The 26546-nt window shown below is 42.3% G+C and overlaps 2 protein-coding genes across 5 annotated transcripts; both read left to right on the plus strand.

The window, feature by feature from the left end:
• Positions 1 to 910: 910 nt before the first annotated feature.
• Positions 911 to 25409, plus strand: LOC308580860 (uncharacterized protein). Of its 4 annotated transcripts, none has more exons than XM_081183101.1 (4): positions 911 to 1292; positions 16276 to 16333; positions 18264 to 18347; positions 23676 to 25409. In XM_081183101.1, exon 4 carries the CDS (start codon positions 23789 to 23791, stop codon positions 25151 to 25153), a length of 1365 nt encoding a protein of 454 aa, XP_081039227.1. In that variant the 5' UTR covers positions 911 to 1292; positions 16276 to 16333; positions 18264 to 18347; positions 23676 to 23788; the 3' UTR covers positions 25154 to 25409. The 4 variants fall into 4 exon arrangements, with proteins under 4 accessions (XP_081039227.1, XP_081039228.1, XP_081039226.1 ...); XM_081183100.1 differs by lacking the exon at positions 911 to 1292 and adding an exon at positions 14906 to 15661; XM_081183102.1 differs by lacking the exon at positions 16276 to 16333.
• LOC308580948 (uncharacterized protein) lies at positions 1209 to 9759 on the plus strand. Its single transcript, XM_081183287.1, has 2 exons — positions 1209 to 1296; positions 6867 to 9759. Exon 2 carries the CDS (start codon positions 6913 to 6915, stop codon positions 8065 to 8067), a length of 1155 nt encoding a protein of 384 aa, XP_081039413.1. The 5' UTR covers positions 1209 to 1296; positions 6867 to 6912; the 3' UTR covers positions 8068 to 9759.
• Positions 25410 to 26546: the final 1137 nt, after the last annotated feature.

Genomic DNA, 26546 nt, shown 5'->3' on the forward strand with positions numbered 1-26546 from the left:
GAAACCCCCTCCCTTAAGTTACCGGAAACTTCCTCCCTCGCTCAGGCTTCGAGTTTATTGCAGGAGGGGGGTCCCGTGTGGGTGGTCCTGGCCCACCTCTGTGCTGGCAGGAGGTCCAGATTTCCAGAGGGCAGACCTGGTGGGCAGAGCAACCCCCTGGCCAGGTCAGCTGCCTAAGAGCTCCAGGGAGGGCAGAAGAGAAAAGTCAGGAACGCCATTTCGGAAGGGATCGTCCTTTCTTCTTCCCTTTCTCCTCCTTTGTCTCCTGTCTCCGCTTTCCTCTCTTCTTTTCCTGCGGCCTTTTCACTCTCTGAGGAGGGGGAGACCATCAGATTCAGAGAAACAAGGGTTGCCCTGGGGGTTGGGACTCCCCCACCCAAATGTCCAGAATCCTCCTGTGTCTCCTTCCCCTCCTTCTCCCATCTCTTACTCTTCCTCCCTTACCTGGGCTTTCTTCTCTTCTCTATCTGGACTACCTTATAGGGACCTTTAGGAAGTTCTCCAGAGTAACTGTGGGACCACTGAGTTCCTTTATCCTAAGAAGTTGTCTTCCTTTTTATTCCTGTTCTGTTCTTCTTGCTATACAGTTACCTTCTTAAGCACAAATTGAGCTAGCAAGAGGGTCGTCTTGTCCATCTCGAAAGTTTTTATTCGTATTCCAAAAATAAAATAAAATGGTTGTAATCCCCAAAAAAATTGCAAACCGGGACACGGACTTTCGGGTTTGAAGTGTTTGTAATCCAAAACATATGCAATCCAGACTGTTTGCAAACTAAGGTACCGCTTGTTTTACAAGTAAGGTCTGTCAAATTCTAGATACAGGTAGGTAGCCGTGTTGGGCTGCCATAGTTGAAACAAAATTTAAAAAATCCTTCCAGTAGCACACAAAAGCTCATACCAATAACAAACTGAGTTGGTTTCTAAGGAGCCACTGGAAGGAATTTTTTTATTGTTTGTCAACTTGTCAATCCTACAAACTGAAACAAGGTAAATTGGTGGGATTATAGTTTATAGGAATCCTGGAATTTTGAGCTTTCTTGTCTACATCATCGGACTGGTGCCCCCAAAAACCAAAGCCCATCTTATCTTTATTAGCCTTTAATGGGCAACTAGATACTTTGTTAGCTCTGCTTCTAAAGATGAATATTTTTGAATACTTTTAACAATCACATAGGACATCAATAACACTTCTGTTTTGTTTATTCCACTTAGGAGAGAGTCTGATACACCAGTCTGACATCAGCTGCATTGAAAAAGAAAATCGCGGAGACATGTCCTGGAGAAATTGAGAGGTCTGTACTTCCACTTTTCTGTGAGACTGTATCTTTGTGTGTTTCCTTTCAGAGTGTAGGAACATAGAAAGAGCCCTTCCAGATCTGTAGGATATTAAGGAATTGTGGTATTCTGCTCATAATTCACTGACTACTTGGGTCCAGTATCATTTCGCCAAACTGGCCTCTCCACAGAGTTCACACAAACAGCAGCATTCAGAGCGTAGGAAAGCAAAGCACAAAGTAGAGCTATAAATCCACATGACATTCCAGACTTCAAGTAGAATGGCTTAGTCCTGGCCAATCACATCTCAATGGTTGCAAATAAGCACAGAGTCCATAAACAGGCACCAGAGCCCTTGTTCATCCAAACAAAGTCTACGTCTATAAGCAATCCATTCAACCATTGTGAGTGTTCTCAGATTGTCAATTCATCTGAAGGCAGCCCTATTTAGGGAAGTTTTTGATGTTATTGTTATTATTATTATTATTATTATTATTATTAAAGATTTTTAACATAAACTTTCCAAACAAAACATCCATCTTATCATCTCTTACACATCTTGGCTACTTTTAGCCAGTGACTTCCATCATTCCCTTCTAATGATTTCATCCTATCTCTCTTCTGTTGACAATTTGTCTCTTTACTACTGTTTATATAATCAAAATCTTAACATCCTATCTTTTAACTCTTATTAACAATATTTATTATCTCCATTTTTCACAAGACTTCTTGTTATCCTACAGGCGTATTCAATTGAACACCATTGCCCTTCAAATAATTCACAAATTTACTCCAGTCCTTCAGGAATTTTTGGTCCCGCTGTTCTCGGATTCTTCCGGTCATCTTAGCTAATTCTGTGTACTCCATCAATTGACTGAAACAAAAATAACATTTTTTGGTAGCACATTCATTTTTATAACCGATATCCTTCCCCAAAGTGACAATTTCATCCTTCCCCACACTTCCAAATCTCTCTTAATCTTATTCCATACCTGGTTGTGGTTTTCTTGATAGAAATTTATATTTTGGGAGGTTAACAATATTCTTAGGTATTTCACTTTCTTTACCACCCCTGTTTCTGTTTATTATTGCAACTGATCCACTATCTTTTTGTCCATATTTTTAAGAAACTTTTTATTTTTATTTACTTTAAAGCCTGCTACTTGTCTAAACTGTTCCATTTTTTCTAGTACTTCCTTCGGACTTGTTATTGGTTCAATTGTTATTACCAAGTCATCCATAAAGGCTTTTACTTTATATTCTTTCCTTCTGGCTGATATTCCTTTAATTCCTTCTGCTAACCTTATATTATTCAGGAGAACTTCCAGAACCGATATGAATAACAATGGTGATAGTGGACACCCTTGTCTTGTCCCTTTTGTAATTTCAATATTTTCTGTTAATACATTATTTTCAATAATTTTTGCCTTTTGACTTGAATATATTGCTTTTAAACTTCTCATAAACAATTGACCCATTTCCATCCTTTCTAAGTTTTTAATCTTAAATTCCCTAGAATTTAAGGCCTTCTCAGCATCCACAAATATTATGGCTGCCTGCTTTTCATTCCTGGCCGTCAAGTATTCAATAATATTCACAATATTCCTTATATTGTCCTTCATCTGGCGGCCAGGAAGAAAACCTTAATATTTGCAAATAGTTTATAATCACTGTTCAACAAAGAAATCGGCCTGTAGTTTTTAACCTGTCATAAGTCTGAGTCTGGTTTGGGTATCAGTGTAATATATGCTTCTTTCCAAGTCTCTGGTGTTTCTCCTTTTTTCAAAATATTGTTCATTACTTCCTCCAATGGTGCCTGTAGGGTCTAGCTGAAATTTTTATCACCATCTTTTATTTATTTATTTATTTATTTACTTATTTATTACTTATTTACCTCACCCATCTGGCTGGGCTTCCTCAGGCGCTCTGGGCGGCTTCCAACAAAATATTAAAAAACATTAAAAGCTTCCCCAAACAGGGCTGCCTTCAGATGTTTCTAAAAGTCTGGTAGTTGTTTTTCTCTTTGACATCTGAAGGGAGGGCATTCCACAGGGCGGGTGCCACCACCGAGAAGGCCCTCTGCCTGGTTCCCTGTAACTTGGCTTCTCGTAGTGAGGCAACCGCCAGAAGGCCCTTGGTGCTGGGACTCAGTGTCCGGGTAGAACGATGGGGGTGGAGATGCTCCTTCAGATATACTGGACTGAGGCTGTTTAGGGCTTTAAAGGTTACTTTGAATTGTGCTCGGAAACGTACTGGGAGCTAATGTAGGTCTTTCAAGACCGATGTTATGTGGTCTTGGCAGCCACTCCCAGTCACCAGTCTAGCTGCCGCATTCTGGACTAGTTGTAGTTTCTGGGTCACCTTCAAAGGTAGCCCCACATAGAGCGCATTGCAGTACTCTAAGCGAGAGATAACCAGAGCATGCACCACTCTGGTGAAGCAGTCCGGGGGAAGATAGGGTCTCAGCCTGCATACCAGATGGAGCTGGTAATCAACAGAAATAGTACCTGGGGTTAAGAACTTTGCTTCAGGATAAGAACAGAAATCTCGCAGCAGCAGCGGGAGGCCCCATTAGCTAAAGTGGCATCTCAGGTTAAGAACAGTGTCAGGTTAAGAACAGACCTCAAGAACCAATTAAGTTCTTAACCCGAGGTACCACTGTATATTGTTTCTCCAATGGGTGTTTTAATCTCCACACATCAATCAAATTGCAGCTTTCTACCATAGAGAAGAAAGTTTTGGGTAGTTTACCTTCTTTCTAGTCTATTCCTATTTCTCATTCTATCAATTTCCAATGAAATTACCCCATTCAGGTACCCCATAATTATTTTTTGATCCACAAAGATTTGTCTTGCTTCATATTTATTTTTTATATACAACACCACCCCTCTTTTTACTCCTGTCTGATGAAATAAATTCACTTCCTAATTTCTTTTTTACCAAAATTCTTCTATGTTTTCTTGCAACATGAGTCTCTCAAAAACAATATCTAAGTTCTTTTTAATAGAATCTTTTCAACTTTATTTCTTTTAGTTTTGTTATTCAAACCATTAACACTCCATGTCAAGTGTTCATGCCGTTTTGTTTTTGCTACTATGTGTAAACTACAGTCTTTTAAACTTATCCTTCCTCCTCCTCCTCCTCCTCTTCTTCTTCTTCTAATTTATTATCTTCTACTTCTACTTCTTATTCTTGGTCTATGGTATCTGTTCCTGCTGCTGCTGCTGCCCCTTCTTCCTCTTTATCCAGTTCCCTGTACCTCTGGAGGAATTTTTTTACTTCATCTTTTTCAGTTTAACTTTTCCTTGTAGTAGAATGAGACTCCTTCCAGATACTCCCATTTAAAATCAATATTGTTTTTTCTCAGCACTTGTGCCATTGTGCAATTTCAATAATTAATTCTTCTAAAATATTCTGTCCTGCTGTTTCTGGGAGAGATCTGATTCTCAAATTTATCTCTCTTTCCTTCAATTCCTGCACCACAATTGCATCCCACAATTCCTCCTGTTCCTTATTCAGCTCTGACACTGCACTTTTATTTTTCTCATCCTCCTTTTTAAAATTCCTTACTTTTCGTTGCATAGGTTTCAATCTTTCCTCTAAATTTTGTGTTCTCTTGCTCACATCTTTTATCTGGGCTTTCATCTCATTCACAGTTAAATCTAATTTTTTGTCCATCTGCTCCCATCTACTTTCCATATTTTTGTCACATTGTTTAATATCTTTAATATATTTCTTCAGTTCTGCAAACATTTTTGCAACATCTCCTTTCCCTTCCATTTCTTGCTTTGACCCTCTCCGGGTCTCTCCTGATGTTGCCCCTCCCCTCCTTTTTTCTGTGATGACGTCATTCTTAAACTGTTATTTCCTCTTTCATCACTAGGTGGCTCTTTCATCTCCAACCAGTTCTATATCAAATGTATATAGCTGAGAGGGGGACAAAGGGTAAATGCTGCAATAATCCAATAATTATTTGTACAAAAACAAAGAGAAAGCAGGAGAAAACGTCTTCCACCACTTCCACAGATTTTTCGCACTTTCCACTGTGTCCCCGTCCCAAGAAAAAGAAGAAATCAAAACCAAGTACCAACAAAACAAAACAAATTCTTCCGCCTCTTGGTGGCTTAATCCAACTTCCACTGCATTATATTCCAGGAGAAAGGAAAAGAGGAAGGTATTCAACTACAATTATAATGTCTTAACAATGAAAAAGGTGAAGTTAAAAGAGAGAGAGAAAATAAATCCATCATGCTCATTAACCAAAAGGGGGAGGGTGTCCCCAAGTCTCTTCCTGTAAATATCTCCTCAAATTTCTTACAGTACCAGACTTTAGCAGTCTTTTTATATTTGTCTCTGCTGGTCTGGCATTTTAACTTGCAAAAATAGCTCCATAAACATATTTTTTACAAATTGCGCAGTTTAAATTAAAATTGAAAGTAAAAGCCGGAAGCTCCTTCTCCAGCATTCTCCTTCAACTCCCAAAGGGTTTCAAAGAAGTTTATTTTCTAGGGATTTCCACCTCCCTTTCAGTAAACCAAACCTTCAGAACTAAAAAAGTATATTATTTTTATTCGCTGTAGGAGATTAGAATCTTACTCCGTTTTGCAGGTAATTTATGCAGTGTAAATCAATCACAGTCGGGGCTGACTTCCTTTTTTATCCCTGCTGTCTTCCGAATCTTTTCTCAATTAAAATTTTCCACCAACCTTTTGCCAGATTCAGGTTTCTTTTTCTTCGAGAACTGGCCGCTGTGCAGGATAGACTCGAGACTTCAATCCTCCGAGTAGTTGATGGCGTCCCGCGCTGGCGTCTTGATCTCGCTGCACTTTCCGCTCTCCAAGTGGAGCGTTTTCGGCGCTGGAGAGACGTCCTTATGGTGCTGGTGGCCTCAAAATAATCCTTTTGAGGGCTTGGGGGGGCTGTGGCGCCCTTGCAGACTCTCCCTTTGTTTCGCAAAGAGCTGAACTCTCCCCTAAGGGCTGAGTCCCATCTCTTCTCACCTCTGTGGACCAACTGGAAGTCGATGTTTGATGTTTTACCATGTCTTTAATATTCTGTTGGGAGCTGCCCAGAGGGTTGGAAAACCCAGCCTTATGGATGGGGTTTGAATGATGATATATTATATTAATTAATTAAGGTGAAACATATCTTTATTCCTCTAATTTATCAGTATGAATCTTTTGGCCACATTTAGGAAATGCATAATCCACTTTTGTAATCCAATTGACAAATTACATGCAATTGGTATATTATTCCAAAGGATATTTTCCTCTGAAAGTCTTCCCATTAGAATTCAGCTTTTTCAGTGTCACACATATTTGCTTAACCACCCACCCCAAAGGAGAAAGAAAAGTGAGAGAGTCCTGGACAGATAATTTCTACAACGATCATTCTATATCACAAGAAGGGCATGAGATCAGGTGGTCCATTCCCTGGCCATACTTCCTCAGGGAGACATAGAGAAGAGAGGAGAGAATCTAGGAGATGCTTTTAAATAAAAAAGGTGGTGGTGTTAATTAGGCTCACTTTGTGTTAAGTTCCTTTTCCCTCTTCCGTGAAACCCTAAAATGGTTTTTTTTTCCCCAAAGGAGAAGGCGATCCAAATTTGAGGAGACACCTTCAATTTCATTGAGAATAATGAAGACAAAATGTGCATCATGTTCTTCTGTCTGTGTGCACACTGAGTTTACAATAATGAACTCAACAGAAGATAAACCATCTAAAGCTATGCAGAACTGGAGCAAAACTCATGGGAAACATCAACAAATGCCCAAGGGAGAGAAACCATTTAAATGTGTTGAGTGTGGAAAGAGCTTCAGTCAAAGTGGGAACCTTAGAACACATCAGCGAATTCACACGGGAAAGAAACCATTTAAATGTATGGAATGTAGAAAGAGCTTTGGTCGTAGGGACGCCCTTACAATACATCAGCGAACTCACACAGGGATGAAACCATTTAAATGTATGCAATGTGGAAAGAACTTCAGTCAAAGTGGAAACCTTAGTACACATCAGCAAACTCACACAGGGGAGAAACCATTTAAATGTATGGAATGTGGGAAGAGCTTCAGTCAGAGTGGATACCTCAGAACACATCAGAAAACTCACACAGGGGAGAAACCATTTAAATGTATGGAATGTGGGAAGAGCTTCAGTCAAAGTGGATACCTCAGAACACATCAGAAAACTCACACAGAGGAGAAACCATTTAAATGTATGGAGTGTGAAAAGAGCTTCACTTCAACCAAAAACCTTAGACTGCACCAAAGAACTCACACAGGGGAGAACCCATATAACTGTAGAGAGTGTGGAAAGAGCTTCAGTCAAAGGGGAAATTATAAAAGGCACCAAAGAACACACACAGGGGAGAAACCATTTAAATGTATGGAGTGTGGAAAGAGCTTCAGTATAAATAGAAGCCTTATAATACATCAGCGAACTCACACAGGGGAGAAACCATATAAATGTATGGAGTGTGGAAAGAGCTTCACTTCAACCAAAAACCTTGGACTGCACCAAAGAACTCACACAGGGGAGAACCCATATAACTGTATAGACTGTGGAAAGAGCTTCAGTCAAAGTGGAAATTATAAAAGCCACCAAAGAACACACACAGGGGAGAAACCATTTAAATGTATGGAGTGTGGAAAGAACTTCCGTAATGGTGGAACCCTTAGAAGCCATCTACAGACTCACACAGGGGAGAAACCATTTAAATGTATGGAATGTGGAAAGCTCTTCAGTCAAAGTGGAAACCTTAAGAGACATCGGCGAACTCACACCAGAGAATAACCATTGAATTGTAAGGAGTGTGGAAAGAGACTCGGTCAAAGCGGACATTTTAAAGACACCAGAGAACATTCACAGCAGGGGGAAAGCATTTAAATGTGAGGATTGTGTGTGCAAAGAGCTTTACTGATAGTGAGAAATCATTTAAATATATGGAATATGGAAAGAGCTTCAGTCAGTGTGGAAGGAGCTTCAGTTGGAGTGCAGATCTTAATATACATCAGCTGTTAGATGCATAGAGTACATGCGAAATTCTGGTGTCTGCATGTAAATTTGTACCCATGTATTCAAGTAATGAAGGTGATGTCTCACAATAGTAAATGCAATATTGTATGTCATGAACTATTTGCAGAGAGCGTGAACCTGCAATGCTGGTGGTCAATGTTGATGCTCTTTGAGTCGGCTGAAGTTCAGTCTTTGGTAGAGAGAGTTGGAAATGTTGGTGTATCGGGATTGCTAATAGAGCATTGTGGAAATTACAGGGTGAAAGTTGTGATGCTTTGGAAGCAGGGTTTGTTATATTAGTAGTATACAAACAACCGTATAACACATATTGTTGTAATTATACTAAATGAACAAATAAGACACAGAAAGAGTGAGGCCATCTTCTTATGTGCATAAACCCCTTCTGTAGTTTTTATAACAGATACACTAATTGTGTTACAACCCTTCCTCTTCCTTGGTTCTCTGAAGGGCACAATGTTCAGATAAAACATTATTTCCAGTGGCAGCAGGATAGAGGAATGAAGAAAGCAGGGTTCCTGGGGTGTCCAGAGGGGGTGTGAAAGAGACTCCCTCCCCCGCTCCTCTAGATGAATAAAAGCAACCCTGGGGGAAGAGAAGGCAGTGGAGAGAGAGAAACATGGCCTTGGGTGGGTGATTCTGTTTGGGGTGCTGTCAATACCTTCTCCAGAGGGGCTCTGGGGCATCCTTTGCTCCTCTCTCCTTCCCAAGGGTCTGTGGCTCCTCCAAGTCCTCCTAGAGAAGGATCCATTAATACGGCTTGGAGGGAAAGAGTGTTCTAGATCAGCTGCTGCAGTTTCTCTTGGGGGGGGCTGGATCTGCCTTCTGGATCTGCCCCCACGTTTTCCAACCTCTCGAGACTGAACTGGTGTTTCTGTTGTAAAATTAGTTAACCCATTTAGCATATGATAGAATTCGTATAACCTAACAGTGAATGAAACATATGTACCTTTGTTATACCTTCATCTTACTTTCTCTGATGGAAGCTATGTCTCAGTGCTCTGATAATTTCCAGGCTACGTGGACTTCTCAACCCCGACTTCCACCCGCTTATCTTTCGAAGAACTGTTTAAAAAGTTTAGAAATAGAATTTTTATGTAACCGACTCTTCTTCCCTTGAGACTTCTTCCCAGGTGTTGGAAGCCATTGGAATGGTAAGTTAAGGACATTCTAAAGGTCTGGTTGTCGGGGAGATGGACAATAAATGAGTGAAATGTAAATCCTAAGACAGCAAGACACCAGGATACCCAAAATAATGAACAGAAGAACAGTTTTAGCTCCCTGACCTGAGACTTTCCCTTACATGTATTACTTCTGTGAGCTAATGTCTGTACCTTCCTCAAAAAAACCCTCTCAAAGTTGTACTAAAATGAACCTCTGGTTTTGAGTCGCTGGAGGTATTGCAATAGCATTTCTCTCAATAAACTGGGTCCCTTCTGGACGTTGAATTTTCCTATCTCTCGACTGTGTTTTTCTTTGAGGTGTTATTCCTTCCCCTGGCCATGGGCCATTGAGGGGTAGTTTGGAAGGAAATTCTTACCCCGTATCTTAAAGCCTGGAATAAACTATTTCAAAATGAATAAGGGAGTGTCAGATTTGCCTCTCTTCCTTTCCATCCTGTGAAAGGCCTTGTCTGAAGTGGTTCCTGGTTCCTGGAATTTCCTTTCACAAGGAGCCCAAAACTCTTCCTCTCACAGGCAAACTCCTGCTTTCCCCACCTCTGCTCTTAGAACTGCCCTATCGTGAAACCCAAGGTGATGTAGATACATGGAGATTCCAGGTTCCTGAAGTTTTCCTTACAAAGTGTTGACCTTTAGTAGGTCTGGAGGTTGTGATGAGGGACAGAAATTTCCTACAGTACTTACCTTCATCTTACTTTCTCTGATGGAAGCTATGTCTCAGTGCTCTAATAATTTCTAGGCTACGTGGACTTCTCTTTTTTTTTTAATGATATTTATTAAGAATTTTAAAATTACAGGGGAAAAAAGAGAAAAAGAAGGAAAAAACAAAGGAAAAAGAAACAGCAATGAAAAAATACAAATTGATCAAAATCAAAAAACAACAAAACACATAACACATCACAGTCAAAAAGCAAAAATAAACCACAAAATTTTAAAAACAAATCCAATATTCCCAAATCCTTAACTGTCATTACCTTATTTCGTCGACCTCCTCACTCCTCCCTTTTTTGTATTCTAGTTATTAATTATCACAGCAAATCCTTTCCATTTTTCATAATATTCTGTCATTAAATTACCTTAATCTATTTTAACCCTCTCTTACTATAAAAGACCCTAAAACTTAAAACATAGATCTTATTTATACCAATTTCTCATAACCATAGCATATTCTTACATAGTTCTTTTAACATTTCTGCTAAAGCCAAATAATTTCGTTCCAACATTTTTCTAAAATTCATCAATTTTACAAAACAATCCTAATAAAGTTTTTTAAAACTTTCTTCCAATCTTCATCCAACGTCCCTTCCTCCTGGTCCTGGGTTTTGTCGGTCCTTTCTATCCCACCCATCTGGTTCATTAACCTGGTAATCTTATGTCCGAGGCCCCTAAGTCTCTTCCATGTCCCTTCCGCAGATCTTCTTCATGTTTATACCTGTACTTTACTTTGTCTCCTGCTCCTTTCACTCATGGAAACTCCAACTTGACAGTATTTTTGTCCCTTCTCGACAGATCAGCCCCTTTTCCATAGACCACACTAAACTCCATGTGGTATTTAAAAACATGTTTCAAGGTCCCTCCAGAGTTAAGGAACCCCACAACCCCAAACATCTCACGGCCCATTGCCAGACTTGAAAAGTCAAAACATCCCTGCATAGGGGGGTCTATCCAACCCCCCATTTCCAATCCAAACAAAACTCTATCTCCAAATCTGGCTTTTTCCAAGTTCATTTGTCAGATCCAACAACTCATGTTCCTGCTGGGCCACAGCTCCCTCCATCTCTGCCACCCGAGGTCCAGCAACAACCTCCTCCCTCATCTGATCTGTCAGAGCACACTCCTGAGTTGGTTCCTGGGTGGGTTCTATATAGATACCCACTACCTGTCCAAAATTTCTGATCGCAACAGTCATCAAGTCCGTCTTCTCATGTAACTGTTCCAATAAGGCACTTGTTTTGCAGAAAGCACGCACCAAAGCTTCTGAGTACATTGTTATGCAAGGTCAGAAGTCTGTTCCCACGATCTTAATCTATTGCAGCTGCGAAGCTCCCCGGCTCAAGTTTAGTAACAGTTTCACAGGCTCCCTCTAGGGGAAGAACTTCTATTTGTATCCATCTCTTCTTTTTTTTAAAAGCAGATCTAACAACAAAGTTTCCTTTTTCAGATATTTTGTCAATATTTGTTCCTTTAAAATGCGAAGGAGAACAATGGAATCACTATGTTTCTCTTCTTTTAACTGTCTGTCAAAGACGTTTGTCTATAGTCAATGAACTTCCCAAAAACGTCAATCCTGACACCCCACTCCCAGGATCAAGACGGTGGGAAATTACTTTTCTTTACACTCTCTTCTGCAAATTTAAACAGTCCGGAAAAATTCCCCCCTCTTCTCCTGCTTCCGAAGGGGGTTCAACAATTTTAGATGGTGAAAGTTAATCCTTTACAAACGATTTTCTGAACTCTAGTTTGCCATGTCTTTGCTTTAATCTATCTACAAGAAACGGAAGGCTGACTTCCTGTTTAGACCTTCCCGTTTCAGTGCCAAATTAAGAAGAATTTCTTCATCCAATTGTCCGTTCTACTCACAAGTCGTTGTTTGAAGTCCAATTGTCCAAATTTAACCTACTCACGGGTAGTTGTTTTTGTAGTCAAATTGTCCCAGGAAAAAGGCAGCGCTCTCCGGTAACGGCTGTGCGGCTTCGCTCCACGGAAGAAGCAGTTGACTCTCAGCACCGCGCCACGAGCCCGTAACTGGGTTCCTTTACGAGTTGGGGGGCGCGAAAGGTGCCCGCCAAGTCCCATGGTCACAGGCTTCATCTGCCTGTGATTTTTTGAAGGGTCCCCGCTTCACCGTAGCGGAACAGACCCATTTTCCGTGGAGCCAGTCCCTCCGGATCAGAGGGAATCCGCCATTACCGATGGCGCCACCCCGTGGACTTCTCAACCCCGACTTCCACCTGCTTATCTTTCAAACTATTGTTTAAAACGTTTAGAAATAGAAAATTTATGTAACTGACTCTTCTTCCCTTGAGTCTTCTTCCCATTCGTTGGGAGCCATTGGAATGGTAAGCTAAGGACTTTCTAAAGGTCTGGTTGTCAGGGAGATGGACAATAAATGAATGAAATGTAAATCCTAAGACAGCAAGACACCAGGATACCCAAAATAATGGACAGAAGAACTATTTTAGCTCCCTGACAGACCTTCACTTACATGTATAACTTCTATGAGCTAATGCCTGTACCTTTCTCAAAAAATCCCTCTCAAAGTTGTACTAAAATGAACCTCTGGTTTTGAGTCGCTGGAGGTATTGCAATAGCATTTCTCTCAATAAACTGGGTCCCTTCTGGACGTTGAATTTTCCTATCTCTCGACTGTGTTTTTCTTTGTGGTGTTATTCCTTCCCCTGGCCATGGGCCATTGAGGGGTAGTTTGGAAGGAAATTCTTACCCACTATCTTAAAGCCTGGAATAAACTATTTCAAAAGGAATAAGGGAGTGTCAGATTTCCCTCACTCTCTTTCCATCCTGGGAAAGGCCTTGTCTGAAGTGGTTCCTGGTTCCTGGAATCCCCTTTCACAAGGAGCCCAAAACTCTTCCTCTCACAGGCAAACTCCTGCTTATCCAACCTCTGCCCTTAGAACTGCCATATCGTGAAACCCAAGGTGATGTAGATACATGGAGATTCCAGGTTCCTGAAGTTTTCCTTACAAAGTACTGACCTTTAGTAGGCCTGGTGGTTGTGATCAGGGACAGAAATTTCCTACAGCTGACCTGTACTGGTTGGTGTCAGGCAGAAGTGTGACGGACGGACGGCAGAGACGGACCAGAGTCTGGTCATTCACTCCCCCAGAAATTCCACCAGAGGGATGGAACCTCTCTCTGATTGGACAACAGCACTTTTGGAGGGAAAATAAAAGGAGCCATTTCTGAGGGAGAGAGTTAGATAGGGTTTGATATGAGAGAAGATGAAGAGGGATTGTTTTGAGGTGGGAGTTGGGGAGGAGGATAGGATTTGCCTGAGGGAGAACTGGTTCTGGTTTGAGTTGAAGACCCTCCCTGAGAGAGGAAAGACCCTCCCAGCCTGGAGAGGGAGACCCGGTTGGGGGTCTGGGGGAGGTCGACAAACAGAGGTGTCCTGGGAGGGCTGACTCTTGAGGCAGAAGAAGCAGATCCTGGGGGGATTCAGGTACCCCCTGGGTCTCCTTCCAGTCAGGAGGGGTCAGTTCTTCTAGGGAGAGAAGACCCCCCCCAAGCCAGTCACAAGGGGGGAGGGGGACCCCTGGGTCTGTCATGCCATTTTGGTATTACCTCAGGAGTGGGATTGCTTAGAGGGGGAGCTGGGGAAAAGTGCCCCTCGCTCATTGATCGGGGAAGTAAGATGTGCTGTATTTAACTGAACCACCTGTCATAACTAAGTAACAGAAAATGAAGTATAACAACTTTTTTTAGTGAAGAGAGCTTAAGAGAAGCTTTGACTGCAATCCTGTGTTTAAGCCTGAGACGTCCTAAAGTTTAAGTAAATAAGTTGACTTCTACCTAGGAGAGAACATTTCCTGACCCACTTTCTTTCAAAAGCTTCTTTTTATTAATAAAACTCTCCTGGTTGTTTGTTCAACTTCTGCCCGAGACGATATTCACTCACTACAAGATAAACTGTGGTAAATTGTATGGATTTTTGTAGTTTGCACACAGTGAGATGTGCGCGCTACAGTGGTACCTCGGGTTAAGCACTTAATTCGTTCTGGAGGTCCGTACTTAACCTGAAACTGTTCTTAACCTGAAGCACCATTTTAGCTAATGGGGCCTCCAGCTGCTGCCGCGCCGCGTGGCACAATTTCTGTTCTCATCCTGAAGCAAAGTTCTTAACCTGAAGCACTATTTCTGGGTTAGCTGAGTCTGTAACCTGAAGCGTATGTACCTGAAGCATATGTAACCCGAGGTACCACTGTATATTTAATAGGGGTCAGTTAGCGGGTGAGTCCCCCACATTATTGACTGGTGGTTAATCATAGAACTACAGAGTTGGAAGGGACCCCCCGAAGGTCATCAAGTCCAACCCCTGCAATGCAGGAATTTTTTTGCCCAATAATAATAATAATAATAATAATAAACTCCCCCCCCGAACTTAAGTTTTATTTATTTATTATTATTATAAACGTCTTTTTTGGAAATTCCAGTTTTATTTTTTATTAAAGTTCTTATGTTACATTATCATATTACATCACAATAATTATTATACTGTAATTTTCAGCATGTATACAAAGTTTATATACTTAAAGGGGGGGAACACAAGGACAAAAAACTTCCAAAATCATATATACATATACCAACACTTTTAACTTCCTGTCTATTCTGTTGTATATTCCTTTTTTACAAATGAATGTACACTTATTATTTTATATTTCTTTACATTTTATCTAATACATAGCAATATCAATATCTACCCTTGGTCTTATTTCTCAACTCGGTCTCTCTCCAACGTCAATCAAATGCTGAATTTTGGACATTCCCATATGTGAGAACCCAAAGTTCAGGTCACACAAGGAGCTCCGTTTTTAAATGTTTTCTGGTGATACTTATTCAATCTGTCCTCTACCCCCCAGAACCATAAAACTGTGGAGCTCGAAGGGACCCCCAGGGTCATCTAGTCCAACCCCTCTGCAATGCAGGGGTCACAAAGAAAGCATCTGCCAAATACAGGAGCCCACCCTCTTTCCCCACTTGGAGTCCTCCCCCCTTCTCAAGGGACACCCATTTCTGAGCCCCCCCAAGAGCTCTCCCCCCCCCCGGGTTCGTGGGGGTTGGGCAGGGGGTTGCAAGGACCTCAAAGGCCTTGGGTCCCATGGTTTCCTTTCCACCCACCCACCCAGGGGATCCCCCAATTCATCTCCCAGCCCCCCAACAGCCTTTTCTGCACCCCAGCCGCCCCAGAGCCTCCCCTTCACCCAAAGGACTTGCCACCCCAGAGGCCTCCCAAAACAAGCGGAAAGAGAAGTGGGGTGATGGAAAGAGGGGCCTTTTTTCTCTCTCTCCCCATAACCCTTACGTGGCCTCGCCGCTCGGGGATTTCTGCCCAGGGAGAAAGTGGGCAAGGCACCGGGAGGGATCCGGATCCCGCCATGGGATCCCACCAGATTCTGGACGTGGCAACGCTCGGCTAGGCTCCCGGGCTGGGAAAGGTGCATCCAGAGGGGCCAACTCCTAGGGGCCCCGGTCCCTTAGGGGCGAAAGGTGGGCGAGCTCAGTGGGCACAGCATGAGGCCCCTCCTTTCAGGGTTGCGGGCTCATGATCCACGTGGGGCAAAAGAGCCCTGCATTATTGACTGGTGGTTCGTTTAGTGGCAAACTAAAAGTGAAAACGGTGTGGTGGGAGTTCGTACAGTATTCTCTGAGCATGTGCAGAGTTTGCTGCTCTTCCTGTAAAGCAGAGGCAGGGAAGCAGTGGCCAAAGAACCGCCTTGCAGGCTTGGTGAAAGCGCAGAAAAGGGGCCTTGCGGGCTGAGATGCAGGATCCCAGAGGAACTGAGCAGGGAAGAACTGCCCCCCCCCCATAGAGAAGAACAGCCCCCCTTCTATCATAGAGAGGAGAGAGATAGAGAGGCCTCCCATGCAACCCCTGGGAAAATCCTCAGTGCAGGTTCCCATCCGAGCACCGGCAGGGGCTGCTCTGCCCCATAGCTCTATGGGCCGGACTTTTCCTGGCAGGCGGGAAGAAGGAGCATCGGGAGGGGCTTGAGAAAGGGGGGGGGGCGTCGCTGGACCAACTCCTCCCGCCCTGCTCTTTCTGTTGCAGGAAAAGACATCGGAAGAGCGAGCAAGGGAGGCGGAGGGGCAGAAGAGAGGACAAAGGGGTAAAGATGCAGGGATGGGGAAGGGGGGTGAAATGGGGAGGGGGAGGAAAGGACAAAGACCCCTCCATATCTCCCCACCTTCCCCAAAAGTGCCTTTACTGGGGCCCATCAGGAGGGTCTGGATCCATGCAATCCCGCTGCGAAGTGGGAACCCAAGACCTGCAGGACTTGCATGGCTCCATCTCCTTTGGAGCCCCTCCCCCACAAAAGATCACCCCCCCATAACAACACTATGGGACATGCACCAGGGCGGGGGTGCAGGGGTCCTTTCTACAGAGGAAGCCCCTGCCGGGTTTCCCTGGCGCCTTCTCCTTGGAAGCACCCTCGCCACGCGCATTTGGGGGCGAGGGGTGAGCGGAGCCAAGGGGGGTTTCTGGGCGCAGGGGCGTCTCAGGGACGGAGGGAGGAGGGCATAGGAAGTTGGGGGGCTGGGGGATCAATGGAAGCATCCTTGGCGTGGGAGGGGGGAACCCTGCGGGGGAGGGGGGAGAGAGAGACCCGGGGCCTTTTGGAAGAGATGTCTCCATCTTGGGCGCTGGCGGGGGAATCTCCAGAGGGGCTGCCTTGGCTTATCCCTTCCTGGCAAGAAATCTGCCTTGGAGAGAGGGACAGGGAAGGATCCTTGAAAAGGGGGGGGTCCCATTTCCCCACCCAGTTCTTTCCAGGATGCTTCTTTCTCCCAAGTCCAGCCACTGGAGAGAAAAGGCAGGAAGATCCTGGGAGAAACCCCCTCCCTTAAGTTACCGGAAACTTCCCCCCTCGCTCAGGCTTCGAGTTTATTGCAGAGGGGGGGTCCCGTGTGGGTGGTCCTGGCCCACCTCTGTGCTGGCAGGAGGTCCAGATTTCCAGAGGGCAGACCTGGTGGGCAGAGCAACCCCCTGGCCAGGTCAGCTGCCTGAGAGCTCCAGGGAGGGCAGAAGAGAAAAGTCAGGAACGCCGTTTCGGAAGGGATCTTCCTTTCTTCTTCCCTTTCTCCTCCTTTGTCTCCTGTCTCCGCTTTCCTCTCTTCTCTTCCTGCGGCCTTTTCACTCTCTGAGGAGGGGGAGACCATCAGATTCAGAGAAACAAGGGTTGTCCTGGGGGTTGGGACTCCCCCACCCAAATGGCCAGAATCCTCCTGTCTCTCCTTCCCCTCCTCCTCCCTCCTCTTACTCTTCCTCCCTTACCTGGGTTTTCTTCTCTTCTCTACCTGGACTACCTTACAGGGACCTTTAGGAAGTTCTCCAGAGTAACTGTGGGACCACTGAGTTCCTTTGTCCTAAGAAGTTGTCTTCCTTTTTATTCCTGTTCTGTTCTTCTTGCTATACAGTTACCTTCTTAAGCACAAATTGAGCTAGCAAGAGGGTCGTCTTGTCCATCTCGAAAGTTTATATTCGTAATCCAAAAATAAAATAAAATGGTTGTAATCCCCCCAAAAATTGCAAACCGGGACACGGACTTTCGGATTTGAAGTGTTTGTAATCCAAAAGATATGCAAACCAGACTGCTTGCAAACCAAGGTACCACTTGTTTTACAAGTAAGGTCTGTCAAATTCTAGATGCAGGTAGGTAGCCGTGTTGGGCTGCCATAGTTGAAACAAAATTTAAAAAATGCTTCCAGTAGCACACAAAAGCTCATACCAATAACAAACTGAGTTGGTTTCTAAGGAGCCACTGGAAGGAATTTTTTTATTGTTTGTCAACTTGTCAATCCTACAAACTGAAACAAGGTAAATTGGTGGGATTATAGTTTATAGGAATCCTGGAATTTTGAGCTTTCTTGTCTACATCATCGGACTGGTGCCCCCCAAAACCAAAGCCCATCTTATCTTTATTAGCCTTTCATGGGCCACTAGATACTTTGTTAGCTCTGCTTCTAAAGATGAATATTTTTGAATACTTTTAACAATCACATAGGACATCAATAACACTTCTGTTTTGTTTATTCCAGTTAGGAGAGAGTCTGATACACCAGTCTGACATCAGCTGCATTGAAAAAGAAAATCGCGGAGACATGTCCTGGAGAAATTGAGAGGTCTGTAGTTCCACTTTTCTGTGAGACTGTATCTTTGTGTGTTTCCTTTCAGAGTGTAGGAACATAGAAAGAGCCCTTCCAGATCTGTAGGATATTAAGGAATTGTGGTATTCTGCTCATAATTCACTGACTACTTGGGTCCAGTATCATTTCGCCAAACTGGCCTCTCCACAGAGTTCACACAAACAGCAGCATTCAGAGCGTAGGAAAGCAAAGCACAAAGTAGAGCTATAAATCCACATGACATTCCAGACTTCAAGTGGAATGGCTTAGTCCTGGCCAATCACATCTCAATGGTTGCAAATAAGCACAGAGTCCATAAACAGGCACCAGAGCCCTTGTTCATCCAAACAAAGTCTACGTCTATAAGCAATCCATTCAACCATTGTGAGTGTTCTCAGATTGTCAATTCATCTGAAGGCAGCCCTATTTAGGGAAGTTTTTGATGTTATTGTTATTATTATTATTATTATTATTAAAGATTTTTAACATAAACTTTCCAAACAAGACATCCATCTTACCATCTCTTACACATCTTGGCTACTTTTAGCCAGTGACTTCCATCATTCCCTTCTAATGATTTCATCCTATCTCTCTTCTGTTGACAATTTGTCTCTTTACTACTGTTTATATAATCAAAATCTTAACATCCTATCTTTTAACTCTTATTAACAATATTTCTTATCTCCATTTTTCACAAGACTTCTTGTTATCCTACAGGCGTATTCAATTGAACACCATTGCCCTTCAAATAATTCACAAATTTACTCCAGTCCTTCAGGAATTTTTGGTCCCGCTGTTCTCAGATTCTCCCGGTCATCTTAGCTAATTCTGTGTACTCCATCAATTGATTGAAAGAAAAATAACATTTTTGGTAGCACATTCATTTTTATAACTGATATCCTTCCCCAAAGTGACAATTTCATCCTTCCCCACACTTCCAAATCTCTCTTAATCTTATTCCATACCTGGTTGTGGTTTTCTTGATAGAAATTTATATTTTGGGGGGTGTCAGGGAACTGACATCGGAGCAGAGTGGAGAGGCGAGGCTCCCAGATTCTGCAGGAGAGGGAACTAGTAAGGGAAGAGAGAGAACGTCCTCTGGGGAAAGAAGTCCCGGTGACACCAGGAAGAAGGGAGAGGCAGAGAGCACTTCGGAGGGGAGGCTCCGAGACTCTTCCAGTGAAGTCAGTGAGGAGAGTGGAGGACCACCGCTTGGCACACCCACTCTGCGCAGAAGGCATCCGCGCAGAGAGGCGAGGAGGAGGTTGTCCGTTAAGGAATTCTTATGCTGGAAGAAATTTAGGAGACACCCACTGACGGGATTCTGCCAGTGACTGGAGCAGACGCGCAAAAGGGCTGCTCAGCCAGGGAAAGATGTACTAACCCTAAGCAGTTTGGTACAGCTGGAGGTTTACACACAAGCAACCCCAAGTCCCATGATAGGGGGTTAACAATATTCTTAGGTATTTCACTTTCTTTACCACCCCTGTTTCTGTTTATTATTGCAACTGATCCACTATCTTTTTGTCCATATTTTTAACAAACTTTTTATTTTTATTTACTTTAAAGCCTGCTACTTGTCTAAACTGTTCCATTTTTTCTAGTACTTCCTTCGGACTTGTTATTGGTTCAATTGTTAGTACCAAGTCATCCATAAAGGCTTTTACTTTATATTCTTTCCTTCTGACTGGTATTCCTTTAATTCCTTCTGCTAACCTTATATTATTCAGGAGAACTTCCAGAACCGATATGAATAACAATGGTGATAGTGGACACCCTTGTCTTGTCCCTTTTGTAATTTCAATATTTTCTGTTAATACATTATTTTCAATAATTTTTGCCTTTTGACTTGAAATATTGCTTTTAAACTTCTCATAAACAATCGACCCATGTCCATCCTTTGTAAGTTTTTAATCTTAAATTCCCTAGAATTTAAGGCCTTCTCACCATCCACAAATATTATGGCTGCCTGCTTTTCATTCCTGGTCATCAAGTATTCAATAATATTCACAATATTCCTTATATTGTCCTTCATCTGGCGGCCAGGAAGAAAACCTTAATATTTGCAAATAGTTTATAATCACTGTTCAACAAAGAAATCGGCCTGTAGTTTTTAACCTGTCATAAGTCTGAGTCTGGTTTGGGTATCAGTGTAATATATGCTTCTTTCCAAGTCTCTGGTGTTTCTCCTTTTTTCAAAATATTGTTCATTACTTCCTCCAATGGTGCCAGTAGGGTCTAGCTGAAATTTTTATCACCATCATTTATTTATTTATTTATTTATTTATTTATTTATTTATTTATTACTTACTTACTTACTTACTTACTTATTTACCCCACCCATCTGGCTGGGCTTCCTCAGGCACTCTGGGCGGCTTCCAACAAAATATTAAAATACGGTAATGCATCAAACATTAAAAGCTTCTCCAAACAGGGCTGCCTTCAGATGTCTTCTAAAAGTCTGGTAGTTGTTTTTCTCTTTGACATCTGAAGGGAGGGCATTCCACAGGGCGGGTGCCACTACCGAGAAGGCCCTCTGATGAAATAAATTCACTTCCTAATTTCTTTTTTACCAAAATTCTTCTATGTTTTCTTGCAACATGAGTCTCTCAAAAACAATATCTAAGTTCTTCCTCCTCCTCTTCTTCTTCTTCTAATTTATTATCTTCTACTTCTACTACTTGGTCTATTGGTATCTGTTCCTGCTGCTGCTGCTGCCCCTTCTTCCTCTTTATCCAGTTTCCTGTACCTCTGGAGGAATTTTTTTACTTCATCTTTTTCAGTTTAACTTTTCCTTGTAGTAGAATGAGAGTCCTTCCAGATACTCCCATTTAAAATCAATATTGTTTTTTCTCAGCACTTGTGTCAGAGGTTTATATCCATCACGTCATTTCAGCTGACAAAGTGGAATTTCCTTAAATATGATTATCATTGCTCTATCAATATAGAGCTTCTTTTCTCTTTTTTTTTAGCAAAATTAAATTTCTCATCTACTTATCTTTAAATATCATCAAACAATCTCCTGGAAACATTTTTCCTTTTTTTGATTTAACTTTTATCCTAAATGCATTCAATACTGTATTGGCAAATTCATCTTTTCCAATTCCTAGCCATTGTGCAATTTCAATAATTAATTCTTCTAAAATATTCTGTGCTGCTGTTTCTGGGATAGATCTGATTCTCAAATGTATCTCTCTTTGCTTCAATTCCTGCACCACAATTGCATCCCACAATTCCTCCTGTTCCTTATTCAGCTCTGACACTGCACTTTTATTTTTCTCATCCTCCTTTTTTAAATTCCTTACTTTTCGTTGCATAGGTTTCAATCTTTCCTCTAAATTTTGTGTTCTCTTGCTCACATCTTTTATCTGGGCTTTCATCTCATTCACAGTTAAATCTAATTTTTTGCCCATCTGCTCCCATCTACTTTCCATATTTTTCTCACTTTGTTTAATATCTTTAATATCTTTCTTCAGTTCTGCAAACATTTTTGCAACATCTCCTTTCCCTTCCATTTCTTGCTTTGACCCTCTCCGGGTCTCTCCTGATGCTGCCCCTCCCCTCCTTTTTTCTGTGATGATGTCATTCTTAAACTGTTATTTCCACTAGGTGGCCCTTTTGCCTCCAACCAGTTCTATATCAAATGTATATAGCTGAGAGGGGGACACAGGGTAAATGCTGCAATAATCCAATAATTATTTGTACAAAAAGAAAGAGAAAGCAGGAGAAAAATGTCTTCCACCACTTCCGCAGATTTTTTGCACTTTCCACTGTGTCCCTGTCCCAAGAAAAAGAAGAAATCAAAACCAAGTACCAACAAAACAAAACAAATTCTTCCGCCTCTTGGTGGCTTAATCCAACTTCCACCGCATTATATTCCAGGAGAAAGGAAAAGAGGAAGGTATTCACTACAATTATAATGTCTTAACAATGAAAAAGGTGAAGTTAAAAGAGAGAGAGAAAATAAATCCATCATGCTCATTAACCAAAAGGGGGAGGGTGTCCCCAAGTCTCTTCCTGTAAATATCTCCTCAAATTTCTTACAGTAGCAGACTTTAGCAGTCTTTTTATATTTGTCTCTGCTGGTCTGGTATTTTAACTCGCAAAAATAGCTCCATAAACATATTTTTTACAAATTGCGCAGTTTAAATTAAAATTGAAAGTGAAAGCCGGAAGCTCCTTCTCCAGCATTCTCCTTCAACTCCCAAAGGGTTTCAAATAAGTTTATTTTCTAGGGATTTCCACCTCCCTTTCAGTAAACCAAACCTTCAGAACTAAAAAAGTATATTTATTATTTTTATTCGCTGTAGGAGATTAGAATCTTACTCCGTTTTGCAGGTAATTCATGCAGTGTAAATCAATCACAATCGGGGCTGACTTCCTTTTTTATGCCTGCTGTCTTCCGAATCTTTTCTCAATTAAAATTTTCCACCAACCTTTTGCCAGATTCAGGTTTCTTTTTCTTCGAGAACTGGCCGCTGTGCAGGATAGACTCGAGACTTCAATCCTCCGAGTAGTTAATGGCGTCCTGCGCTGGTGTCTTGATCTCGCTGCACTTTCCGCTCTCCAAGGGGAGCGTTTTCGGTGCCAGAGAGACGTCCTTATGCTGCTGGTGGCCTCAAAATAATCCTTTTGAGGGTTTGGGGGGCTGCGGCGCCCTTGCAGACTCCCCCTTTGTTTCGCAAAGAGCTGAACTCTCCCCTAAGGGCTGAGTCCCATCTCTTCTCAGCTCTGTGAACCAACTGGAAGTCGATGTTTGATGTTTTAGCGTGTCTTTAATATTCTGTTGGGAGCTGCCCAGAGGGTTGGAAAACCCAGCCTTATGGATGGGGTTTGAATAATGATATATTATATTAATTAATCAATTAATTAAGGTGAAACATATCTTTATTCCTCTAATTTATCAGTCTCAGTCTTTTGGGCACATTTAGGAAATGTATAATCCACTTTTGTAATCCAATTGACAGCTTACATGCAATTGGTATATTATTCCAAAGGATATTTTCCTCTGAAAGTCTTCCCATTAGAATTCATCTTTTTCAGTGTCACACATATTTGCTTAACCACCCACCTCAAAGGAGAAAGGAAAGTGAGAGAGTCCTGGACAGATAATTTCCACAAGAATAGTTCTATATCACAAGACGGGCATGACATCAGGTGGTCCATTCCCTGGCCATACTTCCTCAGGGAGACATAGAGAAGAGAGGAGAGAATCTAGGAGATGCTTTTAAATAAAAAAGACGGTGGTGTTAATTAGGCTCACTTTGTGTTAAGTTCCTTTTCCCTCTTCCATGAAACCCTAAAATGGTTTTCTTTCCCCCAAAGGAGAAGGCGATCCAAATTCTGAGGAGACACCTTCAATTTCATTGAGAATAATGAAGACAAAGTTAAAATGTGCATAATGTTCTTCTGTCTGTGTGCACACTGAGTTTACAATAATGAACTCAACAGAAGATAAACCATCTAAAGCTATGCAGTGCAAAAAGAACTTGAACTGGAGCAAAACTCATAGGAAACATCAACAAATGCCCAAGGGAGAGAAACCATTTAACTGTATGGAATGTAGAAAGAGCTTTGGTCGTAGGGATGCCCTTACAATACATCAGCGAACTCACACAGGGATGAAACCATTTAAATGTATGGAATGTGGAAAGAACTTCAGTCAAAGTGGAAACCTTAGTATACATCAGAAAACTCACACAGGGGAGAAACCATTCCACTGTATGGAGTGTGGAAAGAGCTTCCATAAAAATGGCTCGCTTCGAATACATCAGCGAACTCACACAGGGGAGAAACCATTTAAATGTATGGAATGTGGAAAGAACTTCAGTCAAAGTGGAAACCTTAGTATACATCAGAAAACTCACACAGGGGAGAAACCATTCCACTGTATGGAGTGTGGAAAGAGCTTCCATAAAAATGACTCGCTTCGAATACATCAGCGAACTCACACAGGGGAGAAACCATTTAAATGTATGGAATGTGGGAAGAGCTTCAGTCAAAGTGGAAACCTTAGTACACATCAGAAAACTCACACAGGGGAGAAATCATTTAAATGTATGGAATGTGGGAAGAGCTTCAGTCAAAGTGGATACCTCAGAACACATCAGAAAACTCACACAGGGGAGAAACCATTTAAATGTATGGAGTGTGGAAAGAGCTTCAGTCAAAGTGGATACCTCAGCACACATCAGAAAACTCACACAGGGGAGAAACCATTTAAATGTATGGAGTGTGGAAAGAGCTTCAGTCAAAGTGTACTCCTTAGACTGCACCAAAGAACTCACACAGGGGAGAACCCATATAACTGCAAAGAGTGTGGAAAGAGCTTCAGTCGAATTGGAAATTATAAAAGCCACCAAAGAACACACACAGGGGAGAAACCATTTAAATGTATGGAGTGTGGAAATAGTTTTCGTCATAGTGTAACCTTTAGAACACATCAGCGAACTCACACAGGGGAGAAACCATATAAATGTATGGAGTGTGGAAAGAGCTTCACTTCAACCAAAAACCTTAGACAGCACCAAAGAACTCACACAGGGGAGAACCCATATAACTGTATAGACTGTGGAAAGAGCTTCAGTCAAAGTGGAAATTATAAAAACCACCAAAGAACACACACAGGGGAGAAACCATTTAAATGTATGGAGTGTGGAAAGAGCTTCCGTAATGGTGGAACCCTTAGAAGGCATCTACAGACTCACACAAAAGAGAAACCATTTAAATGTATGGAATGTGGGAAAAGCTTCAGTCAAAGTGGAAACCTTAAGAAACACCAGCGAACTCACACCAGAGAATAACCATTTAAATGTAAGGAGTGTGGAAAGAGCCTCGGTCAAAGCGGACATTTTAAAGACACCAGAGAACATTCACAGCAGGGGGGAAAGCATTTAAATGTGAGGATTGTGTGTGCAAAGAACTTTACTGATAGTGAGAAATCATTTACCGTATTTTTCGCTCTATAACACGCACCTGACCATAACACGCACATTGTTTTTAGAGGAGGAAAACAAGGGAAAAAACATTCTGAATGAAACAGAATGTGCTTTTTTTTGTGCTTCATGCTGTGGCCACAATGTGATCTGATGGTGAATTTGGGCTGACCCAATGCAAAGATCCTGTGGATCCATGCTTTGTAACCACGTTTTTGCACCATTGCAGCGCCAGACAACAGTGGGTGCGTGATTTTGGGGGGGGGGGCTGTAGCCATGGACATGCTATGTGCTCTGATGGTGAATTTGGGGTGACCCAGTGCAAAAATCCTGAGGATCCATGTGGATCCATGCTTTTTAACCACATTTTAAGTGGGGAGGGAAGGAAAAACACAGAAGGGACAAGGAGCACGAGAGGGGTGTGCAGAGAAGCAGCTGGCTAAGAATGCAGGAGTGGGATATAACGGGAGGGAGGAAAGGAAGGCAAAAGTTCCACCCACCCAAGCCAGCCAGCTCTCTCTCTCTCTCTCTCTCCCCCACCTGCATGTTTTCAGCAGCACCGGAGCACAGAGAGGAAGGAACAACACTCTGCTTTCCCCTCTGCTTGCCTGGAGGGGAGGGGCATTCCCTGCTCTTTGTTCTGTTTGAGCAAACACAGCAACGAAACAGAAAAGGGTGGGCAGTAAGACCCTGAGGCAGAATGCAGGAAAAAAGCAGCTTCCTCTTTTCAGGTTTCCCTTCTCCGTGACTGCGCGATTTGATTTTTGCCTGATTTTTCGGCTCCAGGGACCACACATTCGCTCAATAACACGCACAGACATTTCCCCTTCCTATTTAGGAGAAAAAATCTGCGTGTTATAGAGAGAAAAATACGGTAAATATATGGAATCTGGAAAGAGCTTCAGTCAGTGTGGAAGGAGCTTCAGTTGGAGTGCAGATCTTAATATACATGAGCCGTTAGATGCATAGAGTACATGCGAAGTTCTGGTGTCTGCATGTAAATTTGTACCCATGTATTCAAGTAATGAAGGTGATGTCTCACAATAGTAAATGCAATATCATATGTCATGAACTGTTTGCAGAGAGCGTGAACCTGCAATGCTGGTGGTCAATGTTGATCCTCTTTGAGTTGGCTGAAGTTCAGTCTTTGGGGATGCTCCTTCAGGTCTACAGGGCTCAGGCTGTTTCGGGCTTTAAAGGTCAGCACCAACATTTTGCATTGTGCTCGATAACGTACAGGGAGCCAATGTACTTCTTTTAG

This window comes from Podarcis bocagei (genome assembly GCF_964188305.1).
Source record: "Podarcis bocagei genome assembly, chromosome: 2".
In the NCBI taxonomy this organism is placed as follows: domain Eukaryota; kingdom Metazoa; phylum Chordata; class Lepidosauria; order Squamata; family Lacertidae; genus Podarcis; species Podarcis bocagei.